The sequence below is a fragment of the Sturnira hondurensis genome, unplaced genomic scaffold, assembly GCF_014824575.4.
Source record: "Sturnira hondurensis isolate 20B ecotype Veracruz unplaced genomic scaffold, ASM1482457v3 Scaffold0008948, whole genome shotgun sequence".
Classification (NCBI taxonomy): Eukaryota; Metazoa; Chordata; class Mammalia; order Chiroptera; family Phyllostomidae; genus Sturnira; species Sturnira hondurensis.
Window position 1 is genome coordinate 5,298,102 of NW_028081579.1, and position 12,878 is coordinate 5,310,979.

At 37.4% G+C, this 12,878-nt stretch overlaps 1 protein-coding gene and 1 pseudogene across 1 annotated transcript in view; one reads left to right on the top strand and one right to left on the bottom strand.

Annotated features, from left to right (window-relative positions):
• The window catches only part of BAZ1A (bromodomain adjacent to zinc finger domain 1A), an 84,242-nt gene extending 75,425 nt beyond the window's left edge, over nucleotides 1-8,817 (top strand). Inside the window, exons 25-27 of the mRNA XM_037056470.1 lie at nucleotides 1,240-1,382; nucleotides 6,801-6,888; nucleotides 7,819-8,817. Of these exons, the coding sequence (XP_036912365.1) occupies nucleotides 1,240-1,382; nucleotides 6,801-6,888; nucleotides 7,819-8,015 (428 nt within the window). The 3' untranslated portion in view covers nucleotides 8,016-8,817. The remainder of the gene's footprint in view (nucleotides 1-1,239; nucleotides 1,383-6,800; nucleotides 6,889-7,818) is intronic.
• LOC118993941 (transcription factor BTF3-like) lies at nucleotides 4,724-5,102 on the bottom strand (annotated as a pseudogene).
• Nucleotides 8,818-12,878: the final 4,061 nt, after the last annotated feature.

The following is a 12,878-nucleotide window of genomic DNA, read 5'->3' on the forward strand; positions in this document are numbered from 1 at the left end:
TTAATGGAGAGGCTTGGCCAACATTTGAACAGATTCAATATCCCACATTATAACACATTTCATTCTCTTCCACCTTAAGACACACATACTCATTATCTTCTTGACAAGCGGTGTTGGGTCAGTTGATGTACTGAATTTGGGGCAGTAGAGAGATGGGGGCAGTAATATTGTTACAGAGTGATCACAGTATATCCAGTTCTGATCATTATTGTTTATAGTAACTTTATCAATATAAAAATCCCTTTATTCATTTATCTCTTTAATCCTTTTTTCCTTTAATGTCATTAGTAATAAAAACTTTATTTCCAAAAATGAAGCGAAACATAAAATGCTACTATCCTTTGAAGAATTGTAGATAGGTTGTATTACATTATTCAAACAATGACAGGAGTAAAGAATTTTTTGGTGAAACAATGGGAAATAATTAGTCTTTATTTAGTACCATTGGTCAGGTTTTGGGGATATCAGGTAACTTTACATCAAGATCTAATTAGATTTTCTTATCTCTTTGTCTGTTTTGCTTTTCCCTGAATCTGAACTCCAAACTAGTGCACATAAAACATTTTATTCAAAAACACTCTGCCAGAAAAAAATTTGTTCATGTTTTGTGAAATCACTAAGTCTAAGGACATATAAAGGGGGGATTGTGTGAATTTACATTGAATTGATATGTGGATTATACTACTGCCCTTTTCTACTAATTTGTATACCTTACATTTCACTATATGCCTTAGAGTTTGTGAGAAGCATCTTGCTTCAAGAAAATTCCCCATATAAAATTAAGGTTATAAAAATAATCTTCATTATTGAGAATTATATGTGTGAGGTAATTTACAAAGAGGCCTAGTTTCTAGTTCTGAAGATGTAACTTTCCTCTTAATGTGTTTTAGGAAATGGTGGAGCATTGCTTACTGTGATTTTACTATAGTTGAAGACATATTTTTAATAAAACAGTGAAAATCTGCAAACTTTGTGTTCTAAAATTTTCTTTTGTATTATACTCATTTTACAGTCTGTTCCCAATGACTGTTGAATGCAATTGAAAAATTTTAAGATCAGAAGGAAATAATGAATATTTGGTAGAGATTTTCATACCTCAAAATATGTTAGTTCAATATCTCAGTGCCTAGATTGTCACTTTGGTCTGAATTTAGTTTGTATTTATATGCCCTGTTTAGCTTGTAGTGATCAAATATTTTGCTTTGTCATCACCTAAAAATAATTTAATTGTTTATTTAGAATCATCTCCTATGAGACTGAATCGAAGAAGTTCGGGCCGACAAGGAGGAGTTCATGAACTATCTGCTTTTGAGCAACTTATTGTAGAATTGGTACGACATGATGACAGCTGGCCTTTTTTGAAACTTGTTTCTAAAATCCAGGTAATATTTCTAGACTTTGTAAAATGTGTCCCTGTATATTATTTGATTTAGTCTGCATGGCAGTTTTGAGACAATCCAAACACCTATTAATTACTATGCACTTTTTTTAAATGCTTGAAAAGTTGGTCTCAGTATTAGAAAAAAAATAGAATTAGATATCATAGCCTCCTCAGTCTCTTCTAATTCTGTAACTGATTCTTATAAGTGATGACAGTGTGTTGTAATAACCTCAATGTTGTTATTCAGGGTAATAAATCTGAATAGAGTTAATTCAACTGAGTACCCTTATTGGTATTTCTGTGATGTAAAACAGAGGTTCTCAAATTTCAGCACACTCCAGAATCACCTGGAGAGCTTGTTAAAACACAGATTACTAGAGCACCCAGAATACTTGATTCACTAAGGCAGGGATGGAGCCCAGTCATTTGTGTAACTGACAAATCCCTAGATAATGCTGATGGTGCTGGTCCAAAGACCACAGTTTGAGAACATTGATTTAAAAACTAAGTATTCTTCCATGGCAGAGATGACCTACCCTAACTAAGGGATTAGAGTTTGTGCTGTAGTTGTTTATACATTTGACCCTTGAACAATATAGGTTTGAACTACACGGGTCCACCTACATGTGGATTGTTTTCAATATATATTGGAAAATTCTTTGGAGATTTTCTTACTACCATGTAGCAATTATATTGATTATACTAGGCTACCATAAAGCAACCGTATTACTGCTTCTTTGTTATCAATATATGAATCATCCCTATAAATAAATATGAGTTTCTTCATATTTATTTACATATTTCTTCACATTTTTTTCATATTTGATATCTAGTGTTAGTAATATGTATAACATCTACAGTGTTTTGTATCATAGAAGACAATATGAATGTAGGTGCTGACAGGTAATTCACCTCAAACAGATGGTGTAAAATTATGGTATCGATAAATGGGTATAGTACTGTATTTTTAAGTATTTTTTATTGATTATGCTATTACAGTTTTCCCATTTTTCCCCCTTTATCCCCCCTCCGCCCTTCACCCCGCATCCTCCAGCACCCACCCAGTTCATGTCCATGGGTTGAGTTCTCTGTTTCCTATACCATTCTTCACCTCTCCCCATCTATTTTATGCCTACTATTTGTGCTGCTTCTTCCCTGTACCATCCCCCCTATTCTTCCCTTCCCCTTCTCCATTGAAAACCCTCCATGTGATATCCGTTTCTCTGATTCTGTTCCTGTTCTAGTTGTTTGCTTAGTTTTTTGTTTTCATTGTTTTTCTTTTCTTTTAGGCTCATTTGTTGATAGTTGTATTTGTTGTCATTTTATTGTTTGTATTTTTTTTCTTCAATAAGTCCCTTTAACATTTCATATAATAAGGGCTTGGTGATGATGAACTGCTTTAACTAGATCTTACCTGGGAAGCACTTTATCTGCCCTTCCATTCTAAATGAAAGCTGTGCTGGATAGATTAATCTTGGATGTAGGTCCTTACTTTTCATAACTTCAAATATTTCTTTCCAGCCCCTTCTTGCCTGCAAGGTTTCTTTTGAGAAATCAGCTGACAGTCTGATGGGAACTCCTTTGTAGGTGACTCTCTCCATTTCTCTTGCTGCTTTTAGGATTCTCTCTTTATCTTTCATTTTGGGTAACTTGATGATGTGCCTTGGTGTGTTCCTCTTTGGATCCAACTTCTTTGGGACTCTCTGGGCTTCCTGGAAGTCTTACTTCCTTCACCAGATTAGGAAAATTTTCCCTCATTATTTGTTCAAATAAGTTTCAATTTCTTGTTGTTGTTCTTCTCCTTCTGGCACCCCTATAATTCGGATATTGGAATGTTTCAGGTTGTCCCAGAGGTTCCCAAGTCTCTCTTCACTTTTTTGAACTCTTGTTTCTTCATTCTGCTCCAGTTGGATGTTTATTTTTCCCTTTCATTCCAAATCATTGCTTTGAGTCCTGATTTCCTTCCTGTAACTGTTGGTTCCTTGAATATTTTGCCTTATTATATTTTGAGTATCTTTCATTTTTTTCATTTTTTGACTAAGCTCAGTAAGTTCTGTGAGCATTTTGATTACCAGGGCTTTAAATTCTCCATCAGATAAGTTGGCTATCTCCTCATCGCTTAGCTCTCTTTCTGGAATTTTGCTCTTTCATTTGGACCATATTTCTTTGGCTTGGGGAACCTGAAAAGTTGTAAGGGGGCAGGGCAACCCTCCTTGCTGCCTGTGGGGGCGGGGCTAGAGAGGGAACAGTGCAGGTCCTGTGCTCTTCTCTAGCGTACTTTGCAATGGACTCGTGTGAAATGGAGTTTCTCCCACTGCAGCAACTGCCTCCAGGGTTCAGTCAGCTCTGAGTCTCAGTTTCGCCTTCAGCCACCCCGCTCACATGCGCAGTCCACCACCTCACCGTGGGTTCTTAATGGTCTGGTTGTTCTGGTTGACTTTTTCTTTAATTCCTTGATTGTTGGAGTTCCATGCAGTTTGATTTTCTGGCGCTTCTGGTTGCTTATTGATTTTAGACTGGTTGTTATCCTCCTTTCAGTTGTGCGAGGAAGCAAAGGGTTTCTACCTGCGCCTCCTTCTGGGCCGGAACTCCAATCAAATATGTACGGTACTTTAAACGAACTATCCTAGTGATTGGCTTTTTAAAATAATTTTTGTATTTAATTATTGTTCAAGTACAGTTTTCTGTCTTTTACTCCCATCCCAGGCCACCCCCCCAGTGCTCCCCACCTCCCTCCCATTTCCACCCCCCTTAGTTGTTGTCTATGTGTCCTTTATACTAGTTCCTGTAAATCCTTCCCCTTTTTCCCCTGAAATTCCCTCCCTTCTCCCCTCTGGTCACTGTCCCCCTGTTCTCTATTTCAGTGTCTTTGGTTATATTTTGCTTGCTTGTTTTGTTGTTTAGCTTCCTGTTAAAGGTAAGATCATATGGTATTTGTCCTTCATGATTGGCTTTTTTTAAAATTAACCTTGGATTCAAACTTTATTCCCAGGCTTCTTCAGCTTAATTAGCTGCAAAAAATGATTTTCACAGAAGCAAAAACAGGAAAGAGCTGCAATGTCCAAGGGCTAGGGCACAGGTGGCAAACAAGGCCCGCAGGCCAAATCCAGCTCTCCGCCTCATTTTATCCAGCCCGGCACCTTGTTTCTACCCAGCGGCAGCACCAAGCTCTCACTTAACTGTTAAGGAGTAGTTACATTTATACGGTCCTAAAATTACATGGGGCCCTTTGAAGGCAATCACGAGGGTGATGTGGCCCTGGTGAAAATGAGTTGGACGTCCCTGGCTAGGGCTTAAAAATATTAGAGACCTAGATTTCATCAGACCAATAAACAAAATTTGAAAAAGCAGTGATAATATAAAATAGCAGCCCCCAGTAACTTCTCCAAGTTCATCTTCTTCAGAAGTTGACTCAGTTCAGTTTTCTTAATTCTTGGAAGCCTCATCAAAATTCTCCACAAGATCTGGAACTTCATCATCATCGTCATCCTTTCCTGTAGCAAGTGGTGCTTTTCCATCCACAGTCTGTCTGGGCAGAGCTTTAGCGAGTCTCATTAAACTAGTCAGACTCTCTGCACCACGGTGAGGTGATTGAAGATGCTGGGTAGCATTTCTGTCAGCTGCTTTGTCTCAGCGTGGGTGTAATGGTGAAAGTGTTCTCTAGAGATGCCTGAACTTTAGGGTTGTTAAAATGGATCACTGTTCCTTGGTCTGTGAACATTATTTACCCCTAATTTCTTTAAGGAGAGCTGGAGTTTTTTATGATCTGCTGTAGCTGTTCTGTGAACCACCTTCTTTCTAGGAGCAGTGCCTTTCCTACCAATGCGCACTTGTGCCTGCAGTTGGGCGAGTTTCTCTTGGTTCGTGATAGTTTCTTCTTGGGGAGAAAACAGGGCTGCACGGGGCACTAGGGTTGGCGTGCAAAGGGCCTTTCACAGACCAGCTCAGAATGCTGATTGTCTTGATAACATTTTCTTTTCTCTAGCTAACTTTATTGTACAAATACAGTGTATGTATGATCTTGGCCAGGTGGCTCAGTTGGTTGGTGTATTATCCTATACACCAAAATGTTGCAGGTTTGATTCCCAATTGGGGCATGAATGGGAGGCAACCAATCAATGTTTTTCTCTCACATCAATGTTTTTTTCTCTCGCTTCCTTCCCTTCTCTCTCTCTAAAATCAAGAAAAAATATAGCCCTGGCTATTGTGGCTTAGTGGATTGAGTGCCAACCTGTGAACCAAAGGGTCAGGACAGTTCCCAGTCAGGACACGTGCCTGGATTGCAGGCCAGGGCATGTGAGAGGCAACCAGTTGATGTTTCCCTCCTTCTCTTTCTCTCTCCTTTCCTCTCTCTCTAAAGATAAATAAAATCTAAAGAAAAGTAAACAAATAAAATCAATAAAAATAACCTTGGGGATTTTTAAAAATACAGTATATAATAAATACGTATAATATGTGACATATGTGTTAATTGATTGTGTATGTTAGTGGTAAGGTTTATAGTCAACAGTACACCTTTAGTAGTTAAGTTTTGGAGGAGTCAAAAGTTACACACAGATTTTTGACTGTGCAGTGGGTTGATGCCCCTAACCCTCACGCTGTTTAGAACCAAATATTTATATGACAGAATGTGATATGCAAATCAGAGATAGGGCAGTGTTATGATACTATAATAGAAGTTATATAAAACTCTTTCAGAAGTAAAGAAGAAAAGGAGATTTATTTGAGCATTTCGGAGGAAAGGAGTAGCAGAACTACTTATTGAAGAACTAGTTAGTCTGGTCATTGAAATAAGATGGAATTTCAACGGTGAGAACTGGAATAAGGGAATTTCAAGAAGAGGGGATAGTAAAATTGAAGACCTAGAAATGAGAATATGAGGAGAGATGGGTAGTTTGAATGGAGTGGACTAGTTGGACACAACTAGATTATAAAGTCTCTCATTTGTCAGTGTTAGGTAAGTGAAAAAATGACATCATCAGAATTCTACTTGAGATTTCTAGAGCAAGATTGTAAAGAATTAATTAACATTGGGTAGCATCTTGTAAAAACTGATTCTCAATTTGACTCATTTTTCCTGAGTTCTTGTGCTGAATTAAGTTTTGTTGCATACATTTTTATTTTTTACTACAAATGGAATAATGCTCATTAAACAAATTTGTATAGACAAATTTATATATCTATATAAAGACATCACACAAAACCATTATCTTTTTCTTTTCAGAATAAATTAACACTTTTGTAGTATCAAATAGACTTCTACAGCATTAAATGACTGAATGTATTATGTGGCTTTAGTGAAATAATAGTATTCAGAGGTTAATATGTTGTTGCTTTTGAGTGTAGAACCTTCAAGTATTTGACCACTGATCTCTGATAGATTTTATACAAGAGAAATAATACTCGAATTATTTTACAGGTTCCAGACTACTATGACATCATCAAAAAGCCCATTGCCTTAAATATAATTCGTGAAAAGGTGAACAAATGTGAATATAAATTCGCATGTAAGTAATTTATAATTTTTTCTATGTTTTTGTTTAGAAAGGTAGAGGCTATTTTCTTTGTATATGATGTATATTAATGTAGTTATGTAGATAGCATCCTAAGAGGTCCTTAAAATGCTTATCCATGTATATGGTGGTGAGAGATGGATGGGGATTGAATGAGTGAAAGGTATTTTATAGAATCTGATCTTAATAGAAGTTATTTATTGAAACTGTGCAATTATACCTAATTACTATATTTTTTGGACCATAAGACACACCTAGGTATTAGAGGAGGAAAAGAGGAAAAAAATTTGAAGCAAAAAATGTGGTAAAATATTTTTAAAAATAGTTTGGACTTTTTATTTTATTTTTTTACTGTAATTTTATTTTTTATATATTTTTTTTAATTTTATTTATTTATCTTTAGAAGGGAAGGAAAAGAAAGAGGGAGAGAAATATCAATGTATTGTTGCTTCTCGTGTGTCCCCTGCTGGGAACTGGCCTGCAACCCAGGCATGTGCCCTGACTGGGAATCGAACTGCAATTTTTGGTTCATAGGCCCGTGCTCAATCCACTGAGCTACACCAGCCAGGGCTTTGGTAAAATATTTAACAACATAAATAACATACTATTTCACCAATGTAAATGTAAACAGAACTCAACAGCAGCATTAACAACCATTATTCCTCCCAAATGGGGGGGCATGGGGTAGGGGGTGCGTCTTATAGTCCAAAAAACACTACTTAATTGCAGTTTCACTAAAACAGTTTTAAAGTATTTGTAGTCAGTTTTAAGCTTCAGTTCTGCTAACCTTGTTTTCAGTCTTCAGTGTCTATAAAGAAAAAAGTGGGCTTCTGTCTCTTGACATTTCTAGACATAATACAAACAAAAATTTTACCTAAAAATTCTGTACTTTCATTTTAATCTCATTTGTTTTTTTCTTTCTAGCTGAATTTATTGATGACATTGAGTTAATGTTTTCAAACTGCTTTGAGTACAACCCTCGTAACACAAGTGAAGCAAAAGCTGGAATGAGGCTTCAAGCGTTTTTCCATACTCAGGCTCAAAAACTTGGACTTCACATCACACCTGGGAATGTGGATCAAGTTAGCTTGCCTCCGCCTGCAAAAAAATCACGAATCTAATTTTGTCCTTCTAAAGGATATATTTAAGAAAAACAAATTATTCGTGAAGTGAAACATTAAAATCATGCTATAAAGCACACATATATATATAAAGCAATAACAACTGAGTGACCACTCTGGAGTTTGGCCTGCACTATATTCTCAATTTTAATATTAAGCACTCAGGAGAATGTAGGAAAGATTTCCTTTGCTACAGTTTTGTTCAGTATCTAATAAGTTTGATAGATATATTGGATACAGTACTGGTTTACAGAGGTTTTTTGTACATTTTGAGATCATTCATGTGTCCTAATATCTTAGAAAATATTTTTTTGTCTATGATTTATTTTTGTCATTGACGACTTGTCTTAGACATGTGGTATTAAAGAAGATTTATCTACACAGTTTATAAACTGTTACATAGCACAGTTTATAAAAAATGTCTATGTCTAAGAATTTTTTAATGAGCATATTCTTGCAACACTACACATGAATGAATCTGGTTTTATACCCTTGAAGTGCTGTACCAGTGCTGGCTGGAGATATTAAGTCTGAGTTTATTAACTAGATATTTATTTAGATTCAGAGTAATTTGTGAATTTGTTTTGTATTTATAAAATTTGTACCTTGAAAATGTTCTTTAATTTTTTAAACATTTGTTGTGTTCCTGTTTTATATCTCTTAACTTCCTTAATGATCAATAAAAGGTAACCCCCTCCCTTTTCCCTGAGAGTTCTTCCAGTTTTACAGAACTGTATTATAAGTTTCTGTGTACAACTTTTTAAGTGTACAAATAAAGTGATACATTTTTTCCGAGTATTCTGAATTTCTGGAATTTTTATAAATCAGAATTGGACTTCTCCATGTGATACATAGGAACCAGTGTTTTATTGTACCTGAATCTTTCAAACAGTGGTTTGCATCTTTCTTCTGCCCCAGCCCTTGGGGAGTGAGATACCTCCCATCAGTAACAGTAGACATTCTACGGCACGGATTCTCATTAAAATGAGGAGAAAGTGAGTTTAGAATATACCCACTTAGTGAAGCAACACCACTCTGGAAATTTTTAAAAAATAAAGTGCTTTTTCTTTGGTGTGGAAGACATAGAGGGGCTTTCGTTTTGTAGGGATAGCTTTTCCTTATTTGGAAAGTTGCCCCTCTTTACTTTCATTTCTTTCTCAGATATTTTGAGATTATCAGATTTTCCAGATTCTTTGCATGAGTATGTTCGTATCTATAAATTTAGTAAATTTGTAATCATTTCACATGCCAATAACCAAATCTCTTTAAAATTTTATTTAGTATTTAAACATTCAGGAGGGAATTCTAAAATATCATTTTAAAGTAAATTTTCTGCCCTGGCTGGTGTAGCTCAGTGGATTGAGTGCGGGCCTGCGAACCAGAGGATTGCGGTTCGATTCCCAGTCAGGGCACATGCCTGGGTTGCAGGCAGGTTCCCTGCAGGCCAACTCCCAGCAGGGGACGCACGAAAGGCAACCATACATTGATGTTTCTCTCCCTCTCCTTCCCCTCTAAAGATAAATAAATAAATAAAATCTTTAAAAAAAAATAAAGTAAATTTTCTAATTACTTAATATTCTTTATTTGTTAATGCTAATAGCAAGTAACTTTTATATTTGCTTTTCTTCTACAAGAGATACATCAACTGGTTGCCCTTCACATGTCCCCATCTGCAGACCTGGCCCACAACCCAGGCATGTGCTCTGACTGGGAATCAAACTTATGACCTTTCAGTTCATAGGCTGGCAGTCAATCCACTGAGCCACACCAGCCAGGGCTTATTTTATTTTCTAGTTCCACATAAAACTGAAATCCTATGACATTTGTTTTTGTCTTTCTCTGACTTATTTTACTCAGCACAGTACCCTTCAAGGGTGTATAACCTGTGGCCCACAGGGCGCATGCAGCCAGGATGGCTAGAAATATGAACTAACACAAAACTGTAAAACCTTTTTTTTTTGCTCATCAGTTTTCGTCAGTGTGTGTGTATTTAATGTGTGTCCCAAGATAACTCTTCTTCCAGTGTGGCCTAGAGATGCCAAAAGGTTGGGTACTCCTGCCTAAATTCATCCATGTTGTTGCAGATGGTAAGATTTCATTCCTTTTATGGCTGAGTAATATTCCACTATATACAGAGGTTGGCAAAAGTAGGTTTATAGTTGTGAGCACACAAAACAATTTTTCTTGTTATTATTTATTATTTATTTGAATTACAAACTGTAAACCTATTTTTGCCCACCCCTGTATGTACCACAGCTTCTTTATCTGTTTATCTATTGATAGACAGTTTGCATTCATATTTTAGGCATTGTAAATAATACTAAAATAGACATAGGAATGCATGTCTTTTCAATTTAGTGTTTTGGGTTTCTTTGGATGAAATACCCAGAAGCAGAATTGCAGGGTCCTTTTTTATCTCTTTTTATAGCCTTTGTTTGAAAGTATATTTTTTATTTTTAGAGGAGAAGGGAGGGAGAAAGAGAGGGAGAGAAACATCAATGTGTGTTGTCTCTTGCACACCACCTAGTGGGGACCTGGCCCACAACCCAGGCATGTGCCCTGATTGGGAATCAAAGTGGTGGCCCTTTGGTTCGCCATTGTACAATGACACTCAATCCACTGAGTCACACCAGCCAGAGCTAAAGTCTGGTATATTTTTGTCTAGTGTGACTATTGTTATCCCAGCTTTTTTTGTTTGTTTCCCTTTTTTCATGAAATACCTTTTTTCATCCCTTTAGTCCATGTGTGTCTCTCAAACTGAAATGAGTCTCTTGTAGAGAATATGTAATGATCTTGTTTTGTTATCCATTCAGTCAGCATATATCTTTTAATTGAAACATTTAATCCATTTACATTTAAAGTGATGTTGATAGATACCTAGTTATTGCCATTCTATTATTCTTATTTTTAAGAATAATAGAATCATTTTTTTAAAGACCCTTTAATGTTTCTTGTAATACTGGTTTGCTGGTGATGAACTTCTTTAGCTCTTTCTTGCCAGGGAAGCACTTTATCTGCCCTTCAGTTCTAAATGATAGCTTTGCTGGATAAGAGTAAACTTGGTTGAAGGTCCTTGATTTTCACCACTTTGAATATTTTGTGCCAATTCCTTCTGGCCTGCCTGGAAAGTTTCTGTTGAAAAATCAGTTGCTAGTCTTATGGGGAACTCCCTTGTAGGTAACTAACTGCTTTCCTCTTGCTGCATTTAAGATTTTCTTTGTCTTTCACCTTTGCCATTTTAATTACAATGTGTCTTGGTGTGGGCCTGTTTAGGTTCATCTTGTTTGGAACTCTATGCTTCCCGGACTGAAATGTCTATTTCCTATACCAGGTTAAAGTAGTTTCTTGTCATTTTCTCAGAAAGGCTTTCTGAGATAGGTTTTCTGATAGGTTTTGCTTTGTCTCTTCTCCTTTTGACATCCTCATGATGTGAATATTGGTGTGCTGGAAATTGTCCCAGAGTCTCCTTAAACTGTTCCTTATTGTTTTGGATTCTTTTTTCTTTTTGCTCTTCTGATTGGGTGTTTTCTGCTTATATTCCAAATTGCTGATTTGATCTTTGTTTCATCTACTCTATTGTTGATTTCCTGTAATGTATTCTTCATAAAGAATATAAATTATTATATTCTTTATTTCTGACTGGTTCTTTCTCATGTTTTCTATCCCCGTTTTTATTTTTCTCATTTCTTTTTTGAAATTCTCACTAAATTTGTCTACTGTTCCTCTAAGTTCACTGAGCATCCTTATAACCAGTATTTTGAACTCTGCATCTGGTGGCATGCTTGTCTCCATTTTGTTTAACTTTTTTTCTAGAGTTCTGTTCTTTCACTTCAGACGTGTTTCTTTGTCTCATTTTGGCTCCCTCCTGCTTTTTTCTGTGTATTTAGTAGAGCAGCTACATCTGCCAGTTTGGGTAGAGTGGCCTGATGTAAGCGTCCTATAGGGCCCAGTGGCACAGCCCCTCTGTTCACCTGAGCTGGTTGCTTCAGGCCCTCCCCCACCCCTTGCCCACATGTGAGCTGTGTGTATCCTCCTGCTGTATTCGAGCCTTGATTGGTGTTGGCATATCAATGGGAGGGAGTTACCCCCAGGCTGATCATTTTCAAGGACTGCCTTCAACCACAGTGGAGGATCTGCTGTGCAGGGGCTGACACTGCTGAACCAGACTCACCTGGTACCTGATAAGTTCTCTCCTTGATAGTATTGCTCGTGGAGGTAGTTGGATGGTGCTACAGAGTGGTCTGAAGCTGTCCACCTGGTGTGCTAGCTCTGGGGCCTTGTGTAGGTCAAGGTAAGCCACTGCCTGTGCCTGTCTGAGGCCACTCAGCATAAGCTATAGGGCAATCTGCAGATGGCTGCTACTTGTGCTGGGTTTGGAGGTGTCTGGAAGAGGCCAAGCTGCAAACCAATGCCAGCTGCACTTAGCAAGAGGTATGGGGTTCTCTGAGGCCAGAGGATGTTTGGGGTTTGTGACCCCTTGAGAGATTTTAGGAAAGTCCTCAACATGGCCATTTGTGTGGAAAAGCCACTGGAAATTGTTTAGGTGGGCCCAAAAGTTGGGTGGTATGGGGTCTCAGAATCACGAGGGTGAAGTGAACAGTGTTAACCAGGTTGATGGTGACATAGATATGGCACCTGCCTGTCAGGTCTGTGTGAAATGGACTCTTCAAAGGAACCATGGCCTCTGGCAACACTTCTTTCTGGGAGAAAGCTGTCCCTCCAGCTCTTGCTAGATCATTCTGTTCATCCTTGTATGTCCCTGGTGCCTTTCAAGCAGCTGCCTCAGCACTGGAGCTCAGAGTGAGTCAGTCAGTGAAGAAGTCTGTGCACAGGCCTTTTAAAAGGAACATTTGGGACTCTAGC